The sequence below is a fragment of the Protopterus annectens genome, chromosome 12.part0 (genome assembly GCF_019279795.1).
Source record: "Protopterus annectens isolate FY-2018-M chromosome 12.part0, PAN1.0, whole genome shotgun sequence".
Lineage (NCBI taxonomy): Eukaryota > Metazoa > Chordata > Ceratodontiformes > Protopteridae > Protopterus > Protopterus annectens.
Window position 1 is genome coordinate 1,119,735,798 of NC_056746.1, and position 24,158 is coordinate 1,119,759,955.

The following is a 24,158-nucleotide window of genomic DNA, read 5'->3' on the forward strand; positions in this document are numbered from 1 at the left end:
TCGGCCATCCTTGTATATGTATTCATACATTCGTCTGACTGCCTTGAAACTGTTAGTCATTTCCTTACATGCAGGTTTGATTTGCATGGACACTAGCACTCCTTTTTGATGTCAGTAAGTATAAGAAAATTCATATTTTTTATAGCTGAAGGTAACTGTGATACTGATTGTTATGCAGTTAGTAGGTTGGTGTGTAATTTCATCCCCACTTAAGTATGTAATTTAAGTGCTTCTATGAAAGGCAAATACCCAGTAAAGACTATCTTTTCACTTAGTCTTCTTCATATTGCGTCTGTGCACAATTATAATAATGATGTAATATATCCTTGAAGGCTTATCTATTGCAAAAATCAGAGAAGATGGAGACAAAAAAGACCAAATGGAACGGCAGCTTAGCACATAGTATTGATGCAATGACAAGTATATTTCTGTAGTGCAGGGTTTGAGTCTCTTTATCTTCATTTTCTTACTGTGTGACTTTGAGCAAGTCTCTTAATCAGATAGGGCTTCCATTTCACCCCTGAAAAAGAGCCGCTTGAATCTAGTAGGTTTACCTGGTTATCAAATGAGTCACAGGATACAGCAAGTCAGAAAAAGTATTTCCTTAGGGAGAGAGAGTGTGAGAGTGGGAGAGAGAAAGAGAGAAGAAATTCCTGATAACATGTAGTGTGGCTTTGTGAAAGACCCCTAAATGTTGCAGAATGGCTGCTTAATATTCTTTCTTACCTTCATTGAGTGGACCTTCCCTGGTGTATGAAACAGGTACAGGAACAAAGCTATGAGGTTTTTAGTTGTACTTCAGCTGATCAACCGTCAAGTTAGGAACATTTTCCTAACTCAGCAGTTTAAGAAATCAAAGTATGAATTAGAAACTGTTGCATAAACTAAAGTACTCATTCATAAAGGCAGCACAATAAATACATAAACTTTATAATTTTATTCAACATAAGTAGTGTAATGCAAATTCTTTTTACAATTTAAGTGACAAACAAGTTTGAGTAATACATTTCTTAATTGCTATATCTGAAACATGTTTTCTTGCCTACCTTTAAGCAGTTAGACATAATTATTTCTAAAGAAATTATAATTTATGCTATAATATGCAGACCTACTTTATTTTTGAATAAAAGCAGATAGTTAAATTAACACCAAAACAAAGCTGTTAATAAACTTCTTGTATTCACCCCAGGGATCACGTCAGTGATAGACAGGGGTCCAGGAAAGTAAATAATGTGGGAAGAAATAGCCAGGGAATTGTTATGGCTAGGCTTGTATAGGCCCTAAGGCTGATAGCCTAGTACCAACCTATGAACCTACGAAATATGATGAGGAAGTATCTTATAGTATTGTCAGGGATTCGTTTTGCTTTTGACATAAAAGTAAATATAAATACATTTGTTTTGCAGGCTCTACACCCCTGCTGCCCCAGGGCTGTGCCCCATCCCCTTAACTAGTTATTCTAACTTCATGGTCTCACTACCTTGGCATAGAGGGAATACTTGGTTTTGCTAGAAGACAAAATATTCCCTCTGTCTCTGCAGCAATGCAGCCTTGTAGTTAATATCTTTAATGGGTGTGGGTGCATTCATTACCATAATCAGTCAGCTTACCTTCAAAATAGTTCTATTTGTGTTTATTTTAATCACTACTTCTTGTCCATTAATTTGAATTTTCTAGGCTGTTTCAACGTCATCATGCTAAGAAACTGAAATGTGCAGATTGGAAGTATATATTTCTTTCGTTTTAGTTTTTTTTTTTGCATTGGTAATGCATCAAATACATTATAAACTTGAAGCAGTATAGATAAATAGCCGAAAGCTGGGTAATCACGTGCAGTTTAGTCATGCACCCACATGACTCATTTCAAGTCTTAATATACACTGAGGCCCCTCCACTGAACTGTTGCAGATTTACATAGAAGCAGTGTTGTACAGCTTCAGAGACATTGCATATAAGGCCTCCAGAGCATATTTATGGAGCTCACATACACACACTAGTGCAAATCATCTGAGGGAGGTTCATATCAACGCTTGCAATGGAGTTTCCATATTACCTACATCTACATCAGACAAAAAAGTCTCCTTTAGGCATGGCTACTGATTTTATGTGATCAACATTACCTGCACTGTGGTTCTTACATGAGGATGTCGCATTTGGGAAACTTTTTAGAAAATTAGGTAGTTTTAATAATGTATGGTTGAAGATGGCCCCCCCCCCCCCCAACAAAAGTAGTATTTTACAGTAATTGGATCCCAGGGATCTCAAGGTGATGATAGACTTGTGATACAGATCACGAGTGCAAAATTATGGAATACATGAGAGTTCTGAAAGAAAATCCAGTAAGCGGTTCACAAACTATGCATAAACAAAGTTATGCAACTTTTAGTTATTGGTTCATATGTAGCCAGGTCTGAATCCTGGTTGAAAGAAGCATTGAAGTTTTACTATTTCAATAAAATGGACTCTGCATCATTGACTTTTGTACTGCCCTTTGTTTTTTAATGCCTTACATACCTAAAAAATCTAAGCATGTAAGAGGTACTACCGGTATGTGCAGTGTAGACTCCCGTTATGTTAAGTACATTTGATCATGGCTCTAGCTTAATAAAATGAATTTAGTGAACTGTAGTGATTTTTGCCACCTTCAGTTCTGTAGACACAACAGCTTGGAATGGTACTAATGACATTCCATTTTTCTTTTGTACTTTTCTGTTTTTGCCTCATCTGTCTGTATAGTTTTAGCCTCTTTTTCTAAGTTGCTACTGAATTTTCTTGCTCTGATTTGTGCTGCTGTCTTACTTTTGGACTCTTTTCTACATTATTGACTGATTTCATATTTTTGTGGGGTGGTTACGCCTAATAATCTTCAGTGCATCCCCAAGGATAATTTAAATGTTACCTAATGTAATACTCAGTCTCATTTTCTATGATCCTACTTCCCTTCCAAGATGGTTGAAGGCTGTCATGCCAGTATAGGCTTGCATGTCTCCTTCTGGATATCCAGTCCCCAATAAACCAAGGTATTGACTTCTGCTCTATTTTTTTTTTTTTTAATTTTTGAACCTTCTGACATGATGCTTCTTGCTCTCAGGCCTGCTATGGGCAAGAAATGAAGCACTGTTTAGAATTTAAGCCTGTGTGGTCCTTACATTAAGGCCTCCTGCAGTTTCTCGTACTCCTCCCTGCATGACTCTGATCTGGTTCCCATGCATGTCATTTGTTTCTAGAGGGACAGCAGCTGCATCTAAATTAGTGTGTTTGCAGCTGCTTCTATAATTCAGAGGAATAATGCTGTGTACTCATGCTGTTATGAGGCAAACCAAACATTGCTTGAGCATGTACCAGGCTGTTATGCTGTCATCCAAAAGAATTTCCAGTCATAAGCAGACAGGCTTATGTAGATCAGGGTCCCTCTTCCTCCATCCTCAAATCTACCCCTTTGAATGAAGTCCTCCAACAGAAATGTTTTCTTTTCTTTTACTTTTGAGGTCTCTCAGCACACCTCTGTTGGTTTTCACTCTGATGGATCCGATAATCCAACTTAGGCTTCATTTTTGCTGTCATCACAGAGATACTAGCCCCTGTGTTTGCCTTTCATTGACTTAACCTGCAAGTTTGTGGTCAGTCCATTCAGTTATGCTCTCCGATTTATAGTGTTTCTCCTTTCACAAAGATTGTGTGACCATGAAGTTAGTATATTTAAATAAGAGAGGTGAATGGAGTCATGTCCCCATACAAAAACATTGCGTCACTCTTTTGTGATATGGTGTTTTGGATAGTACTTGTGTTGTTACCCATTTATTTGGGCATTTTGAAGTTGATTCTTCATGGAACAATCGTACATGCTTTCATAGTTTTCAGAAGTTTTCTTCTTACTTGTTATTTAAAATATATAGACCTCAATGTCCAGGTTGACAAGACATTGAAATTTCAAGCCATGTAGCATGTACCTAAGCTGGCAGTATAACATTTGGATATCTATTAAGGTTCATTAGAACACCAATACCCAGATGTTATCACCAGGAGCGTGTGGTTTTGTAGGGTCCACAAATGTTGGATCCTGTAAAACTGAAACAGAATACTTAATTGATACATTCCACAAATGTGTAGTTAATGCCTTGTTTTGGATGGATTATGGTTTTGATGTATTGTAGTTCCAGTGTTTTTGGATATTCTAGGTAATGATTTTTGACTGATGTGTGGAAGGTTTTGGATTTTCTTTTATGGATATGCTGAATTTCTCTTCTTTCATTTAGCAGTCATACTACCTCATATGAGTGCCTTGGCATGAATAAAAAATTGTTGATTGATTCTTTTGCAGGCATTGGTTGTGCATGTTCCAGGCTGACATCCGAAAAAAGATTCTGCAGCATGAACAGCAGTTCCAGATAGCAGCAGACAGGCTTATGGAGCTCCGGGAAAAGGAGGATCGTCTTCTTCTTCAAGATGCTCGAATCATTGGAATGACAACCACAGGTCTGGCACATTATTTTTTCAGGAGATAGACATTTTACCTATCAAATCCTGTACATTGATTGTGGGCACCATGATGTGTCAGTCACTGTTTTGTGTTCCAGTGGGTTTTCTTACCATTGCGTGGACTTTTATTGCAGGTGCAGCAAAGTACCGACGTGTCCTGCAAGCAGTGAAACCAACCATTGTCATTGTGGAGGAAGCAGCTGAAGTGTTGGAAGCTCACATTATCACCACCCTCAGCAGAAATTGCCAGCACCTAATCCTGATAGGTGACCACCAGCAGGTAACCCTCCCTTCTTCCAAGCTACCAGTCTCTTAGGGGGTTCTATATGGCAGTCATACTAGTTCTGCAGGAGCTCCTGTACGAGGCAGGGCTATAAGACTACATACTTTTCTCATCTCATAAAATGGTTTTGAACTTTTGAATTGATTAAGGTGATTCTGGAATATTGTTAGCAGTGTGATTCCCCTTAAGTTGCTGTTATATGCCATAAGTTTGAAGCAGAGGGTTTAAATCTCTGCTCCCCTCCCCCAGTACACATTTAATACACTTAAATTATTGCTGTAGCATAGCAGATCCTGATGTTGATTTCTGTACAGCTAGAGATAGTATGCCAGTATCTGCAAGGAATCTTTCTAGATACCGTAGAGTGGCTTTGCCAGGAATATATGCTTGTCTCATCATTTTGCAATTTTTTCCTTTCTCTTGGCTTCTAAGGCAGCAAAACAAACAAAACAATCTTTATGTTAACCAGTTTTAGTACTTCTCATTTTGCAATTTTACTCATACAGCATTTTAAAATGTATTTTACTTTGGCCTTTTAATGTTATAGCTGTCATTTTTTGGTCATCTACTACCAGGATAGATGTGATGTCATACAAAGTTAAGAAAAGTTGAACAGGAGATAGCATATTTTAATTAATTATATATATATATTTGTGTATGGACTGTCTAGGTGTTCTGTAAATCTTGGTAAAAAAATAAAGAAACTTTACAAAATGTGTTTCCTTGTAAACGCGGAACACTTTACACTTGAAAGGAATCACTGAAGTAGAGATACACAGACTTAACCTTTAAAACAGTAGAAGCGTGTCACCATAATCTAGAAATCAGATTACCGATTATACGTGATGAATGTTGTTCCTCCAAAAGACCTAGGTTTAATTTCTGCAGAATCTGCATTTAACCCTGTTGGTATTACTGGTCACTGATGCCTTGTGAGTATCAGCTGGATACAAAAATATAGTTGCATAAGTTTTAATAATTTATTTGTTTATTTCTATATTGCCAGATCTGTTTATCTCAGTTGCTGCCTAATTTTTCTCTACATTTTACTCTTGTGTTTGGGTGAGAATTGGGGATTAGTCTCAAGTGGTCTGACACATTATACACGTGGGTATTTTTGTTGTGCCCCACCCTGGGACATGGAATTACGTCAGGAGGATGTAACTTATACTTGCTTATATGTTTGGTTCACTGCAATTGTCTGTATGTCTACCAGAAGCCATGAGTCTCAATGAATCAACTAATCTGATTAACTGAGCTCTGATTTCCAGCCCTGCTGGTGATAGGTAGTCACATGATACCTCAATACATACCTTCTTCATTGAGACAACATAGAGAAGACAACCAGCTGTGTGCTGCATAGTCATTCCTTTAAATAATTGGTCCCCTAGCCCATAGGAGCGATATAAACCTGGTCAGTGGCAGTGCTGATTGGCACTACACTGGAACTGTGCTTTGATACCGTTGGGTGAGCTTAGTTTATTAAATTTAAATATCTGAGAAGAAACGCTAGATACAAAAATGTCATTAGTTAGTTATTCCATGGCTATCACATGCATTTTTAATTAGCTACAACACTTCTTTGCTTTTGAAGTAGTAATGTGAACATTGTCATTCATTTAGTTTCAAATGATCTCCCATCTGTGAGATGACATTTGTAAACATCCAACATTTATCATCATTTTTCACGTTAACTACGACTGTTTGAACATAAATGCTTGTGTCCAAAAATATTTAAAGTGATCGTAGCCTGGATGGGTATTCCAGTAATTAAATTAGCTGCTAGCCTAACAACACTGTACGCTAACTTTAAAACAAGCTAAGTTTCTGTTCTGTATGTTACATGTTTGTACAGTTGCCATAACAAGACAAGAGTTAAAGTTTTACTTCTCTTTATAAAATTTAACTCATAGCACAGATTATTGAAAGTGGAACTGTATGGTTACATAATTCTTGAAGTACTACTTGGTAAAATTAAATTTAATTAATTAAATTATTTATTTTAAATTTTTTGTTAGAATTACAGATTTATTTAAATGTATGTGAAAGTGGCATTCTCTTCCCAGCTGTCTTGTAGACTTGGTCTGCATCTCAGGCTGGTCTTGGCATCGGAAGCAAAGAGCTCATTTTAACTGTGTGTGACTGCATGTCTGCTTCCTCCAATTAAGCAGACCTACATGACAATGCAGAAAGGATTTTCTGCAGTTACATTTTTTTCTTCATTATACATTGATGCAAGCCACATGATATCATGGCATTCATATGACAACCTTATCCTTTGTGCTGAGTTTTCCACATATGGCTTCACAGGTACGATTCCTATGGTAGTATAGATTCCCTCCTTTCTTTTTCAGAAGAGGATATTCTCTTCTGCAGGAGTGCTTGTCTCACCTTCTTGTGATTGATCTCTAACAGTAATGGTTTGTTTACATTTTAAGGCTTTAATGTATTTGTGTATTAATTTGCTTATTTGCTTGTCTTTGATAACCCACGTGGTCCAACAGGGTGGTATACATTTTTAGTGGAGGCATCGAAAGGAAAAGTTCCAGCACAAATAATACATGACATCAGACATTAACAGCATAGTTGGCTGTATGCTGCAGTGGAATGGAGCTCTGTCTGTGACCCTCATGAGTTGTGTTTTATTAACAAACTTGATCCTGAGGAATAAGCCATGGGGGTAGGCCCAAGTGTCATTTTTGCCAGCTCACCTATTCTGTGAAGAAGAGTGGAGGTGTCATCCAGGACTTTCTCTTTTTGGTGGAGACCGAACACCATGTGTAGTACAACACCATGTACGAATGTAATTCACATTGTATATTGAGAAGACAATGGCTACTGCACACCAAAAATGTCCTCTGCACCTCTCAGAATGGTAGCATACAGGGATACCCAGATCTTCCCTTGAACAACCCCCCCCCCCAGTGATTTATACTAATGATTCCCATATTGTGGAGTGGCTGCAGTGGTGCAGCAGTTAGCGTTGTCACCTCATAGCAAGAGGTTATCTGGTTCGATTCTTGGCTGGAGCTACTTCTTTGTAGAGTCTGCATGTCCTACCTGTGGTCGACTGAGTTTTAAAGAAATATAGGTAGGTGTGTGTGTATGTGTGTGCCTTCTTTGAAGGTTGGGTGCCAGGCTGGCAACTCGACACTATAAAAACACCACTGCCAATCAATCTGCGGACCGGTGATCCACTGTGGCAACCCCTAATCAGGAAAAGCCGAAAGACATTTTTTATTCCCATATTGTGGAGTGCTGGTATGTGAAGGGTAAGCCTGGCAGGTGCCAAGGTACTTTGGACTGAAGACTGAGAAGGAGATTTGGGTTGTAGAGGACAAGGAGATGGAAGTCCATAAGGACATCAAGTCCTGCTATCACTCAGACAAATGTTCATTTGTTGACTCATGTATTATATCATATTACATTATGTTGACTTTACACTCACCAGGCTAGATAAGAGTAAGATTACCATGATTTGCCTGTCATGGGTCAGAATCCATGACATCACAAGAGCCTTGATGACCCTTAAACATATCAGATGCAGTTACAATCAAGTGGTGGCCCACGTGTGAATGAATGCTTTAGGACATTCACCCTAACGGACATGCATAAAGATATGGGAGGCTTTTCTATGCATGTATCAGAAGTAAGGAAAATGCTGGTCTTTCCATTACCAAAACGAAAACTTAACTATCAGTGTAAGATAATTGGCTTCAACAGCTGAGCAGTTGATGTCATTCAAAGGGGATGCAGTATGTGTCAGCTTAGGATCAGATGGTATGTAAGGCATCCTGCTGAATAGTGGACAGCTTACCAAGCTTCAGTACACTGGCAAGAACATCTGCTCACCTCATTGTGTCTAATTTAGGGCAATTTTACTTAACGACCGTTCTAACATAGTAGATGCAGAATGTCATATTGTGAGCATTTCAACATAGCTAAGACAGATCCAGACAACATCAGGATTGCACTACTCAGTGCTAGAAGGTAATAGAAGGATGCCAGAACATGAGGCACTCCTGCAACTGGAACACATTCATATTTGTGCACTTACTGAAACCACTCCCTCTGTACCAGAGTTCAGCACCTTCTGTGCTTTCAGGGGTAGAATTAACTGCAGAAAAGTATTTTTTTTCTTCTGGAATGTATGTTTTTGTCAGAATCCTATCACCTTTGACAAATTTCCCACAGTTCTAATCTACAGCTAGTAGACATCCAAATAGCACTCAACAAAATAAATACTATATTATTTCTTCCTACAGATTACTGTCAATGTATCTAGAAGACTATGATAATTACCTCACTGCACTTGACAGAATTACTTTCAAACTTAATACTATCATGTTAGGAGACTTTAACTACCTAGCTTTTGACTGGCAGACATACAGCACAAATAATAAATATGTTCATAGTTTTTTGGACATCATTAATGCATGTACCATGGAACACAGAAATAAACTGGTCACTAGAACCTTAAATGCTCTTGATCTGGTTCTTACTAACCCAGCTTGGAACTGCACCCCACCATGGATGATTACCTCCCATGTGAAATCTGATCACAAATCACTCACCTTTTCCTGCAGGTTTCTTGGTTCCTCTGCCCCACCCAGTATGCCAGTTTTTATGGACTTCTCTAAGGCTCTTAGGGAAGAGAACCTAGGGAAATTTTCCAAGAAACCAACTTGCATGGATCTGATTAAATGAGTGTCCTTCTTTACCTCTGACTTCTGCCAACACCTAAGTAATTCCAAAGACAAAGCTGTGCCTGTCTGTGCAAAGTATAATGAGATGTTTAAAAATAAATTCATGTGGTAAATCACTCATACCAATACTGCATAAAGAAGCAAAAAGACACTGAGCAACTTTAAAAAAAATCCAGTTCCCTCCCGCTTCAGAATCATGCTGAAATAAACTAGCAAAGATATTGTCATTATGAAATGTGAAGCAGATTACATATTTAAAGTATCCACAGACACTAAAGATAATCACATATTCTTCTTCGGGTTCCTATCACGTAGTCAAACTTTTACTAGTTCGAACCACATATGGTCGAGACCATATGTTCGAATTTGTAAAAGTTCAAGTGTTTGAAAGGAAATCTCCATAAGCAGAGGTTTCCATTCACTTCAATGTGGTGCGATCTCGGAGTTGGTATATTTAAGTAGTGGGGGTTTGGGGGTGCAGGGGGGCTTGCCCCCCTGCTTATAACAATTTATTTTGTTGTCTGTTTTTATTTTATTTTATTTTTTTACATAGTCGAAGTTCTGTAACTTTGAACATAATGGTTCAACCATTAGGTGTTCGGAGTTATGGAACTTCGACTATGTGATATAGACCCTTTTTCTTCAGCTATGTTAGGAACCTAAATACAAATGCTTAGAAGTACACTGACTTTATCTCAATACCACCCTCATTCTGACCCAAATGACATAGATATCATGGCAGACAAATGTAGTTTGAATTTTAGCCCATTCATCAGTGCTGACCCACCCACTACCCCTATTATGCTACTCCACCAGAATCACAGTAGAAAAAGTCATAGAATCCCTGACCAAAACTAAAAATGCCACCTCAATTGGACCCAGCAACATACCTGGATGCATCTTCATCTAGTGCTAAGTATGACTTTTCAGAACCCTCTTCTCAAGCATTTTTTTTTACCTTGGCTTATCCATTGGGTTTGTTCCAGAAACTAGGAGAACTGTTACAATAATGCCCCTATATAAAGGCAGTTGTTCTGACACTGGTTATTATAGGCACATCAGTCTCACCACCCTTATATGTAAAGCCATGAAATGAACAGTTTTGTTACTGGAAAGTGAAACCCAGTCCCCCCCCCAAATATCCCAATTCAAACACTATGAATTCATGTACACTGCACGTTCAAGAAAAAAAATCACTCAAACTTTTTTTTGCTAGGGGGTCAGCCACCCTGTACTCTCATTTGGAGGATTTCACCCCCACATCCTTAGTTATATTCACTAATTTCACAGTCATACAAACCTTGAAGAAAAAAGAAATCCCTCTTTGAGGGTAAAACACAACTTGCACTATCATGATCTTGCACTAGTCCTAAAAGATGGTAAATGTATTTCAGGAACTGATGCTCAGGGGAAATTGCCCAGAGGTACTATCTGTATTGAGGATCTACTCTTGAATAGATCTTCTCCAGGAATTAATAATATATGAACTTATGATTACAGACATAGGCAACATTGCTGACCTTTACCTGAACCAGTTTGGTTTTGTGAAAGGTAGATCCTCTCTCCCTGAACCTGGTAATTAAAAAATAAAAATCACTGAGACAGTAAGCAATGGACTTTTAGTGTATGTTGTATATCCAAAGCTGGTCAAGGTTTGATACCATCCCTCGTGGTGGTTTTATAGACAAACAGTTATATCTCATTGTGAACCTGTTCATTGTCTGTTGGATTGCTAATTGGCTTTCTGACAGAACTCATATTGTGAAAGTTGTGGATACCCTTGGATCATAAAGCTGGAAGTAGTGGTGTTCACTTCTGGGACATCTCCTTTTTGAAATCTGTTTTGCTATCATCCAGGCCACTACGTCAGGAATGTTGCTTTGGTGCAAAACTACTACATCAAGGGCTAGACAATGCCCATATCTGGTGTTTGGAAAACAGTCTAAAACTAAATGCTAGAAAATGTGGTGTGATACTTGTGAAGCTAGGTGAAGGCTGCCAGCGTAGCTATATAGAATTTGTAGATAATTCTGTCATTTGTAAATAGTAATGTAAGCCACAGGCTTGTTCTCTTAAATGTGAAAAGACTGCATTGGATGTTGAACTGCAAAAATGTAACAACAGTGCAGTCTGCTGTAAGAAAGCTGATAAGTCAAGTATTGTGAAATTCTTTGATCTAAAACTCGGAGCCGAGGTGTCTAGAGGGAGGCATTCTGCCTATTGCTTTGAGGCCAGAGTTAATGGGTAGAATTTACATGTATAATTTCTTTTATTGCTCTGGCTTCCTGACCAGCTGCAAGATCAAAAGGGCTATTAACCTCTGAGTTTCTGCTAGTCTGGGAACCAGAAAGAAATGATGTAATCTGAAATGAATCAGTGGTACTGTGTTATCAATTTAAGAACAGAAAGAATCAGAGCATTTGGTATTTGTCTTGAGAACATCCAACTTACCAGCACTCTGCCTGTGTCTGTATGTAAGTAGGATCTTAGACTTTAGTGTTTCTCTTAGAAATAGCTAGGAAATAGGAAGATTAGACTAAGTGTTTTCTGCATTGATGTCAGAACTATTCTGCTGTATTATTTTAAGTATTTTCCTATGATCTCTGAACTCTTCATAGGTTCATAGGTTCATACTAGGCTACCTGCCTGAGGGCATTTACAAGCCTAGCCCATAGTTTTGTTTTAGTATGGGGAACTATACCCATTATTTTGCTGTGCCTCTGTTGAGCAGTGACACTGAGGTAATCCCTGGGGTATATCTGCGATCTCCCATCCATTGGTCAAGATTTCTCTTGAACAAGGCCAGCGAGGTGCTCTGCCTCACATATACCGGGATTTTATTCCACAGCATAGGGAGTCTTTGGGTGATGAATCTATCCCTCCAGCACGTCCTATTAATAGCCGTGTCGAGGTTTAAGTCTCCGCCTTGTGGCTCTGACTGATCTAGATTTTTGAGGTGAAGCATATTCATCAAATCTGGGTTTGACATGGCCTTGTATGTTAGGCAAAGGTCACCTCTGAGCAAGCGGTGTTTACTGAATAGAGCTGGAGTTCTTTCAGTCAGGCAGCATAGGACAGATGTTTGAGACCCTTTATCCTTTTGGTGAGGAACTTTGTGGCCTCTCCAGCTGCTGCAAGTGTCGGGTCAGATACATTCCGAATGGGGCATTGTACTCAATCATTGGTCTGATGAGTGATGAGTATAGGGAGACTATGACCTCCCTTGATCTAGATGAGAATCCCTTCATGATAAGGTGGGCAATGTAGAAGGTCTTCCTAACTACTTTAGCTACATGGGTGTCGAATGACAGACTATTATCAACCTGGGTCCCCAGGTCCCTGATAACTTCTTCTGTGCTCAGTGGATTGCCACCTATTTGGTAGCTAGGGGTAACCTTGTTTTTCCGAAGGGTATGACTATGCATTTTTGGCATTTAACTTTAGGCCATGGCTCTGGCACCAGTTATCCGCTTCTGTGAGACCCTTCTGAAGGATATCTGTGTCAGATGTGTTTTCTACTATGGCGCCCAGTTTGCAGTCATCTGCAAACTTTGTCAGCCATAACCCTCCTGTGTTTGCTTGTACTTCGGAAAAGTAGATGCCAAACAAGAGTGGGCCCAGGACTGAGCCCTGTGGTACACCACTTGTGACAGGCTTTGAGTCTGACATGGCGCCAGCAACTCTGACCCTGTGGGTTCTGTCACTCAGCCAGTTTGCAACCCATCTTGTGATGTATGGGTTAACATTTAAGCTGATGAGTTTTTCAATGATACCCGTGTGGGGTATTGTATCGAAGGCCTTCGCCAGATCGAGGTAGGCTGTATGGACGGCTTTGGTGACTGTTTCGAAAAAGTCAACCAAGTTTAGAAGGCATGATCTGCCTTTGACAAAGCCAAACTGGGATGGATCCAAAGTCTGCAAATTCCCTATGTCTTTATTTATGAGGTCCATTATGATCCTCTCCATGGCTTTGCAGATAAGGCTTGTCAAGCTAATGGGCCGGTAATTTCCAGGGTCGGTGGAGGCACCGCCTTTGTGAAGTGGGACCACAGTTGCAGTGCGCCACTCCCTGGGTACATATCCAGAGGTAAGACTATGATTAAACAGCTGTCCTAGCTGTGGGTTTAATTCCTCGTTGAGTTCGTGGAGCACACAGCCGGGGACACCATCAGGTCCCATGGATGCTGTGTTTTTTGCTTTGGAGAGAGCAGTTCTCACTTGGGCGTTGGAGATGTTTGGGGGGCTGCAATCGATATCTCTCCTTTTGGGGGGGAGAAGTTTGCACTGAACCTGTCATCCAGTATGTTGGCAATGTCTGTAGGATCAGTAATCTTCACATCATTTTGAACTAGTTCTGAGCATATCTGTGAGTTTCCTCCCAGGTTTCTAACATAGCTAAAGAAGGCCTTATGATTGTCTTTTGAGTCTTTAGCTATTTTTCTCTCAAAATTTGCTTTGGATGATTTTATGAGAGCTCTTAGTTTTTTACTTATAGTGATCAAGGGTGTCTTACCTTTTAAGGATTTTGCTCTATCTTGTAGTAGCTTCCTCCTTTTGTTGTAGAGTTTGTTTATGGCTGGGGTCCACCAGACTGGACGCTTGCCTTTGGTACAAAGAGTCTTTGTTTTGCTTGGGATTGCCTTACCCATGCAGTCCTGCAGGTGCTGGTAGAAGGCATTTGTAAGTGATTCAGCGGCTTGAGTACTGTTTTCCGCCGGCTCGGGGGCCTTAAAGGAGACCACACTAGTCTTTAGAAGTGTGAAGTCGGCTTTCGAGAAGTTCTTTACTGTGGTCTTTTTTATTTCAGGTGGGGGTGGGATGAGGACCTCCAGCGAGATTAGTTTGTGATCTGATCTCACCAGTGAGGGGTATACTTCCGGTGTTGACTAGCACTGTATAGTAAGAAGTATTGTCTTGTGTTTTTATTATTTATTATTAAATATTTTTAAACCTTTCAACTGTGGCTGTTTTGTGTAGAGATAATTTAAGCTCCAGAATACATTGCATGTATGCAGTGATACTGGCCAAACTACTCCAAATAAGCCTTGACTGTTCAGTTGCACTTACCATTTGGATAATAATATTGCACAGTTTAATTGGACACCCTTTCATAAGGGCCTTTGAGTAGCTGATAAATATCAGTGGGTGGTGGCAAGTGATACTACCATGTAGTCTGGGTAAAAGGGGCACAGCTGGAGAACCTGTTCCAGCCTTCCCCAGGAGTGTCTGTGTGGTTGTATATAATTCTTATCTCAAAGTTTGTGTGTGTCAACTACTTGGGCAGGGACACGAAGCACTGGTTGGACAGAGAGGGTGCTGGAGGTTTTAGCTTGCCCACTAGGCTGAGATCTGTACCCTATAGCTGTGCCAGTGGGGAGTCTTATTGGGGATCTGGAGAGAAAGGGAAAAACCAGCCCCAGAGTGACTGTGATCCCTGTGTGCTCTTAAGGGAAGTTGTACTTTACTGCGTGTGTATTTATTATCCTTTTCCCATATGGGTGCCCCTCACTGGTGTTAGAGGTGAGGATTGAGGCTCCTTGATTGCTGGGCCAGCGCATGGGTGTCACAATACTGTTCAGCAAACAAGCTAAACCCACTTCTTATATTAATGATACTCATCTACAGACGGACACTGGCACATTTGTGAATAATTCACTCTCATTTCACTATCATGTTTCAACCATTCCATTGTAAGGAAATCCTTCTATCTGGCTCAACTACAGATCTGAAGATGTACTCCTCCCTTACTAGAACTGTTATTGACTATAATGCCCCATTTGGCATATACCAAACTAAGAACATTGCCCAACTAGAGAGACCACAGAAAGAAATATTAGCTTGACTACTCTTATAATTGGTGGCCTGGTGCCTCTTTCTTTGTGACGTGTCAACCTTACCATGCCATGAAAGAGCCAGCAGACTCCTACACCTTAGCAGGACCAGTAGCATGTACAACACCCATATGAAAGCCCTTAACCCACATCGACAAAATGAACAAAACTCACTGGAAAGTAGGTTCATAAACCAATGCATCCCCCATCTGTGTAACAGACATTTCCTATACATCAAGCTGAGCAGTACAATGGCTACCTTCAAAGCAAACTTAGATGACTGGAAGAGTAGCCACAGATTTACCCCAAGGAATTGCCTGTATGGATCTCCATGAAAATGCTAATGATCATTATCATAAATATGAGTGCTTTTTTAAGGGTGTTATTCTTAAAGGTTTTTTAGATCTAAGCATTTTCCTAGGGAAATTTATGTTTACAGTGACTGCCTGCTTAGTAGCCGCCTATGTTCCTATGAGACTGAAGGAATCAAACCTAGGACTAAATGGTGAAGCTCAATAAAAACTGATAACCTTAGTCCTCTGCACAAGGCTGCCAGACCTTCAGGGGTACTGGCCTTATTTAACATTTCTTTTTTTCTAGTGAATGCAAACTCATGTAAAATGTACAAACAGCATTTAGTAGTCAGGAAAAGATGCCATTTTACTTGATCTATGCTTCTAACACCATTCATGTTTGTTGTGATTTTCAGCTACGTCCTAGTGCAAACGTATATGATCTTGCTCAGAATTTCAACCTGGAGGTATCTTTGTTTGAACGGCTTGTGAAAACAAACTTTCCTTATGTTCGATTAAATTACCAGGTAAGGCACAGAAAAATAATTTGGTGTTTAGGATTGTAGGATGCTATAGCTATATAAATTCTCAGGTGTCTTAGTAAGTGGTATCTAGAATGTTGTGTTACATCAGACTAGAGTACTAAGAATTGTATTACACATCATTGAGAAAGTAACATGGTGTACTGTACAGTATTCCAACAAAATACTAGATAAAAGCAGGCCACTTGTAACAAAGTGCTACTGTTGTTATCCAGAATATTAGTCTTTATCAGGAAATGATCTGAAATTGTTATGACAGTGAATGGAGGAGAAACGATAGAGCAGAACTTACTCCTTCTATCTGTCATTTGCCATATTCTGTAGACTTTTGGTATTGCCGGCTTGGAAGTATCAGGTGGACTTCACAGCACCCATGTTTGCAGTATGCATACTAATGATGACCTGTGCATCAGTGGCAGCATCAAGGTGAAAATATTGAGAAATGTAAAACAAGGCCATTATCTATTATTGTACATTATAAAGCATGCATCCAGCCTCCCAAACACTAGCTGTAACATCTGTAAAATCCTAAAACTAGATGCATACCTGGCAACCTCATAGTGCAGGAAATTTGGACAAAACCAAAAGCAGTGGGGTAGACAAAGGCCCATAGTCAGGAACATATTTTAATTATTTATTATAGAAAGTTGCTAGAATAATGCTTTTTGTATTAGGTTCATAGGTTCATAGGTTCATACTAGGCTATCTGCCCGAGGGCATTTACAAGCCTAGCCCATCGCCTTTAGTGTGGGGAACTATACCCATTATTTTGCTGTGCCTCTGTTGAGCAGTGACACTGAGGTAATCCCTGGGGTATATCTGCGATCTCCCATCCATTGGTCAAGATTTCTCTTGAACAAGGCCAGCGAGGTGCTCTGCCTCACATGTACCGGGATTTTGTTCCACAGCATAGGGAGTCTTTGGGTGATGAATCTAGCCCTCCAGCGTTTAAGTCTCCTTGTGGCTCTGATGGATCTAGATTTTTGAGGTGAAGCATATTCATCAAATCTGGGTTTGACATGGCCTTGTATGTTAGGCAAAGGTCACCTCTGAGTGACAGCGGTAGCGACTGAATAGAGCTGGAGTTCTTTCAGTCGGGCAGCATAGGACAGATTTTGAGACCCTTTATCCTTTTGGTGAGGAACTTTGTGGCCTCTCCAGCTGCTGCAAGTGTCGGGTCAGATACATTCGAATGGGGCATTGTACTCAATCATTGGTCTGATGAGTGATGAGTAAAGGGAGACTATGACCTCCCTTGATCTAGATGAGAATCCCTTCATGATAAGGTGGGCAATGTAGAAGGTCTTCCTGACTACTTTAGCTACATGGGTGTCGAATGACAGACTACTATCAACCTGGGTCCCCAGGTCCCTGATAACTTCTTCTGTGCTCAGTGGATTGCCACCTATTTGGTAGCTAGGGGTAACCTTGTTTTTCCGAAGGGTATGACTATGTATTTTTGGCATTTAACTTTAGGTGGCTCTGGCACCAGTTATCCGCTTCTGTGAGACCCTTCTGAAGGATATCTGTGTCAGATGTGTTTTCTACTATGGCGCCCAGTTTGCAGTCATCTGCAAACTTTGTCAGCCATAACCCTCCTGTGTTTGCTTGTACTGGAAAAGTAGATGCCAAACAAGAGTGGGCCCAGGACTGAGCCCTGTGGGACACCACTTGTGACAGGCTTTGAGTCTGACATGGCGCCAGCAACTCTGACCCTGTGGGTTCTGTCACTCAGCCAGTTTGCAACCCATCTTGTGATGTATGGGTTAACATTTAAGCTGATGAGTTTTTCAATGATACCGGCCTTAGCCAGATCGAGGTAGGCTGTATGGACTGCCTTTCATCAATGGCTTTGGTGACTGTTTCAAAAGTCAACCAAGTTTAAAAGGCATGATCTGCCTTTGACAAAGCCAAACTGGGTTGGATCCAAAGTCTGCAAATTCTATGTCTTTATTTATGAAGTCCATTATGATCCTCTCCATGGCTTTGCAGATAAGGCTTGTCAAGCTAATGGGCGGTAATTTCCAGGGTCGGTGGAGGCACCGCCTTTGTGAAGTGGGACCACAGTTGCAGTATCCAGAGGTAAGACTTTGATTAAACAGCTGTCCTAGCTGTGGGTTTAATTCCTCATTGAGTTCGTGGAGCACACAGCCGGGGACACCATCAGGTCCCATGGATGCTGTGTTTTTGCTTTGGAGAGAGCAGTTCTCACTTGGGCGCTGGAGATGTTTGGGGATAGATATCTTCCTTTTGGGGAGGGGGAGAAGTTTGCACTGAACCTGTCAGCCAGTATGTTGGCAATGTCTGTAGGATCAGTAATCTTCACATCATTTTGAACTAGTTCTGAGCATATCTGGGAGTTTCCTCCTAGGTTTCTAACATAGCTAAAGAAGGCCTTATGATTGTCTTTTGAGTCTTTAGCTATTTTTCTCTCAAAATTTGCTTTGGATGATTTTATGAGAGCTCTTAGTTTTTACTTATAGTGATCAAGGGTGTCTTACCTTTTAAGGATTTTGCTCTATCTTGTAGTAGCTTCCTCCTTTTGTTGTAGAGTTTGTTTATGGCTGGGGTCCACCAGACTGGGTACAAAGAGTCTTTGTTTTGCTTGGGATTGCCTTATCCATGCAGTCCTGCAGGTGCTGGTAGAAGGCATTTGTAAGTGATTCAGCTTTGTACTGTTTTTTTTCCGCACGTCGGGGCCTTAAAGGAGACCACAGAAGTTCTTTACTGTGGTCTTTTTATTTCAGGTGGGGTGGGATGAGGACCTCCAGCGAGATTAGTTGTGATCTGATCTCACCAGTGAGGGTATACTTCCGTGTTGAACATTGTGCTCCCATGTTCGTGATGATGAGATCAAGTATGTTATCTCCTCTTGTGGGATGGTGACTAGTTGTTCCATGGCATTTGAGTTTATGAATTCCAGGAACTTTTGGCTAGGGTGTTTGGGCTTGAGTAGTGTTCCCAGTCTATATTAGGGTAATTGAAGTCACCTAGTATGATGGTGTTTGGTGATACATTTATCCGTTTGTGAGGGTGGCCTGTAACATGCTACAATTTGCAGAGCAGTCTTTTAATTGCACCTGGATGGTCTCCGATGCATCATCGTTGCCACCAGTCTTGAGGTGTGGGTGTCCTTGATGAATATGGATACCCCTCCTTTCTTGGTATTGTCCGGAATGCATGATATGAGGTAAAACCTGATAACCAGGTTTCTGTCACAGCACAGACATCGATGTTCTCCATACTGAGAAGGGCCGAAAAGTCGTGCATTTTGAGATTTAGACTAGTTTTTTCCTTTTTGTGTTCTGCCAATATCCTGACAGGTCGTGGCTTGTCCAGCATGTCATCCCAGGCAGACAGATACTGGATCCTTTGAATGACACCAGTGTTTAAGCCAATTGTTAAAGCTGATCATCTTATCTCTGTATTGTGGCATCATTCTTGGTGAAGGTAGGATACTGCTCAAGGTCAGGGTCATACCTGCCTGGGCTACATAATCAGAGAGCTCCTCAATGTCTCTACACCAGCGTGGACAATGACTGAGTCATATTTGTACCTGCTGTTGAGAGACCTGAGTGCTATGCGCTATGTGTGGATTCTAGCGCCCGACAGACAGCTTATTGTGACCTTCTCCTTACTCAGTCTGGTGTGTGTCTGACTATGGAGTCACCAATGACTAGTGTGTCTGGCATTGTGTTTGGCCTTAAGGGCTGTGACTGTTTGACACTCTGACTGTGAGGTCTATGTGTTGCAGGTGTTGTGTTCTGAGGTGGTGGTTGTTTGGGTGTCTGCTTTGGTGGCCTCTGCTGTTTTGGTAGATTTTGATCAGAGCCATGTCTTTGTGTGTTTATGTGTATGATTTGAGGTTGTAATGGTACTATGTGAGACTGGGTCTATAGTGTGTAACCTTCTCCTCCTGACTGGTCTTGCCAGTCCTATGTTGAGAGAGCTCAGCCTCCAGTTTGGCCATATAGTTGCATCTATGTATTTGTGTTTTGTGGGAGGAGGGAGGGTTGTTCAGGTACATGAGGCAATTGTAACATTGCCTCAATATTCCCAGGTTCACCAGCTGAGCAGGAGAGGACACTAGCAACTGATCCGCTAGAAGGATAGACAAATACTATCTATGACAAGAGTGCCGTATCAAGGTAATAAGTACTGTAGGAGCAAGTGCTAGGTTTAACAGATAGAGAATAGTCTACTTGCGTTTTCTGAAGGATATGAAGTCTGAAACTGAAATGTCTGTCATTATTTACAAACTGCAGTCCTCATTAGTTTGCCAGAAAACCACAAATTTTAAGAGGAGTAGAAGAAGAATATGAGGCTAAAATATGGACATTTTGCAAACATCTGGACAGTTGAGAGCTATGACTAGATGTGATTTAAGGAAGAGTACTCTCCCAGCTCCCTATGTGACTGAAAGGACAAAATAAACCAGTTTGTTAGTAGATAATTTATGTAATTAGTGATAATAACACCTGTAAACAGTGGGAATTGACTAAGAAGAGTGTGCACAGTCATAGCCAACAGGAATAGCAGGATATATTAAGTGGAGAGAACCTGCTATCGCACAAGTTAGTAAACGGTATCTAAAAACTGCAGCATGTCTAGTCTGGTTGTAAGGTAACCTATAAAAACATTCATGAAAGGCAGTGAAGTTAATAGAAAAGCAAGATAACCTGTTACTGTCATAAGTAGGATATAAATGCAGATTATGCACGCTACTTGTACTTCTGCCCCAGAATAGCAAGTTGAAGAAAATAGAAAATGATCTGGAGAGAGAAGATAAGGAAGGGGAACTTGCATAAGGACTAGTTGCATTCCTCAGTTGAACAGTGTTGGTTTATTCCTCCTCTTTTTTCAGTAGCACATTAATAAGGCTGTGTCTTTGGTTTGAATTCTTTTTTGCCAGGACTCCTTTTTTCATTATGCTTCACTCTCCACTACAGGAAGTATATCACAGATTTCCCTCCTTACATTGTCTGTAATGCATAATGTATGCAAATGATCATATATGTGCAAACAGGACAGTGGCTGTTGGATGTTTCTGTAAAGATTGGCAAGTTGATACATGATGTCAACCCTGCAGTGGCTAATCCCATCCCTTCCCTCTCTCTAGTTTTAATCCTTTCCCATTTCAACCAGACCTCTTGGGACTAATAATGAGTTCCAGATAACGAGCAGTGTGACAAACATTCTAAATCTGTGCAAGCAGTCAGCCCTAGTAAATGTTACTTTAGGCTTCTGAACACTTTTGCCATCTTTTTTGTGTATTTCTGTTCTAAAAGTAATTAGTACAGTTACTTATTTTATGTTAGAGAATAGGCAAAATTGTACATCCGCACCCTGACTGGAGAATGAACATTCTCCAGCAGGGTATTAATGTACAAGTAATGCCTCGAGAAAAACAAGTCTGCTGCTTCACAGCAGTATATCAAGCTGCCATGGAACTCGGACTGAAAAAACCTAATGGATGTCATTATTTTACACCGCTAAGCAACTTTTTTGTTGTTTAGCGAGTGTAAAATAATAAAGAAAAAAATGAAAATAAAAAATGTGTGTATGCGTTCATGTCTGTGTGTGAGAGTGTATGTGGGTATGAAAGTGAGAAATTGATAGTCATTATTTTACTCGCTAAGCAGCACTTTTGCTGTTTAGTGAGTGTAAAATAAACGAAACTGAAAAAAGTGTGTGTGTGTGTGTGTGTGTATGTGTGCGTGAGAGAGAGTGAAGAGTAAGAGCAATTCCTGGCAACAACAGCATCAGTTAAGAGGTTTGCATACCTCTTTACCATACCTCTCAACCTCTCGGCACATGAAATCTGGACAGATCCACAAATAACGGGGGACAAACAACCAGAAATAAGGACAGATTTTAAATATTGCTCTTACAAACTTAGAAAGTTGCTAGCACAACAGGGTTTCCTTTAGCATGTATTATCTGAAGGATATGAAGTCTGAAACTCAAATGTCTGTCATTATTTAATGACTTCAATCCCCAGTGATTTGCGAGAAAACTACCTACTTTATGAAGATGGGACCAGACATATGAGCCAAAAATCTGGACATTCTGCAAAAATCTGGACAATTGAAAAGTATACTCTGATGACTCTTAGCTTAAAATATCTAGATGAACCTAAAATAAACGGGACAAAGACTCAAAATAGGAACATATTTTACTTGATTATTAGGATTTGTGTTAGCATACATTTTGTGAAACAGAGGTGTGTGTGAGAGACTGAGTGAGGATCATAGGATCAGAGGTGGTTACTAGGCTATCGACCCAGAGGTGCTAATTTGGTCCTTACTACATGGGAAAGGAAATATATTTATAGTAGTGTATATAAAGATAGTTGGGTGCTGTATAAGTGCTCTCTGGATGATATAGTTATTTTTTGGCAGGACAGTATGGAAAAGTTAGATGAATTTATACAATACATAAATGATTCCACAGATTTTTTAAATTTACTTATGATATTGGGATAAGTGAAATGAATTATCTGGATGTGAAATTAGTAAAAGATGGGAAAATATTCAAGTCAAAAGTATATAGAAATAAAACATATTCTAATTCTTACTTACATTATAGCAGTGGGCACCCCTAGTATCAGAAAAAAAGCATTGTAAAGGGACAATTCGTGAGAATTTATAGAATGACTTCTAATGAAGAAGATTTTCAAGAAGAGTGTGAGTTTTTAACTCAGTTATTCCTAGAAAGGGGGTACCCAGTCGAGCTTTGTAATAATGTAAGAAATGAAATAATCAAGAGACGGAAAAATAAATATGAACCTATTTTAGGTAAGGAGATGGTATTCTTGGATAATAAAGAAAATAATGTTAACATGGAAGAATCCAATTTTAAAGATGAGAGTTCTTATGAGAGTGCATTTGTTACAGATTTTAGTGGGGATTCAAATGTTATTTATAATACTCTTGAAAGAGAGTGGAAAAAATTTGGAAGTTTAACTGATTTAAAGTTAAAGAACAAGGAGTCCTTAATATTTATATACAGGAGAGGGCGTAATATAAAGGATATGTTCATGGTTCATTATGACAGGCTTAAGAAGACCACAAAATCAAAGGGTACATACCCATGTGGGATGTGTAATCAGTGCCCATTTATGGTCAATAATGATTATATATATTGAATCCAGGGGGAGAGAGATTATGGGTAGGACCCACAGTACTTGTGATACCCAGGGTGTAGTATACATTGCAATCTGTGAGATATGTAATGAATTCTACATTGGTAAGACCGAGAGAAAAATAAGAAGGAGGGTTTATGAACACATGAATGCTATTAGAAATAAGAAAGAAAGTAATGCCTTGTTCACACATAGTATAGTTAGCCCTTTGGCGAAATATAAGTTTTTTGTTTTAGAAGAGGTGCAGAAAGACAAAAGGGGTGGTATGTGGGAAACCAAGATTGAATATCGTGAATTATATTGGCAAATAATACTGGAAGCCAATAAACATCCAGGAATAAATAATGGTATTTCCCTTGCACCCGTTTTAAAAATGAGGGCAGCTAGACTATAAATCAATAAATTAATATATTCATGTATATATTTTAAAGTGTTTATTGTTTGATGAAAATGTGTTTCAATGAATTTTATTGAATGAATTTATGTAATTTTATTAATTCCACATCTTTTTATATATTATATATATATTTTGAAATTAATTTATGATCAGTTTTAGGCATTTAGCCTTGCCAGTATAATATATCTAGTTAGACATGATTTGCTTGCTTGATTTGCACATTTGACCACTTGGTGGCACCATCATCTATGGAATGGTATATAAAAAAAGTTATATGTAGCATTTAATTTGGAAGCTATATATTTTTCTTTTTGGTATAATTGTTTTTAACAATTATTAACTATAAGATAGTTACATATTAATGAGTTTGGACATTTTTAGTGGCTCTATTGGATAATTCAAATATAATGAGAGTATATATAGGGATGTTTGAAATTGTAGTGTTTGTCTGATGAAGTCTGTATATTATGAGATGAAAAACGC

General features: G+C 39.5%; 1 protein-coding gene across 3 annotated transcripts in view; it reads left to right on the plus strand.

The window, feature by feature from the left end:
* ZNFX1 (zinc finger NFX1-type containing 1) overlaps positions 1-24,158 on the plus strand; it is a 359,279-nt gene that overhangs the window by 289,231 nt on the left and 45,890 nt on the right. For all 3 annotated transcript variants that reach the window (XM_044090129.1, XM_044090128.1, XM_044090127.1), the window contains exons 10-12: positions 4,322-4,476; positions 4,614-4,759; positions 16,009-16,119. In XM_044090129.1, the coding sequence (XP_043946064.1) occupies positions 4,322-4,476; positions 4,614-4,759; positions 16,009-16,119 (412 nt within the window). The remainder of the gene's footprint in view (positions 1-4,321; positions 4,477-4,613; positions 4,760-16,008; positions 16,120-24,158) is intronic.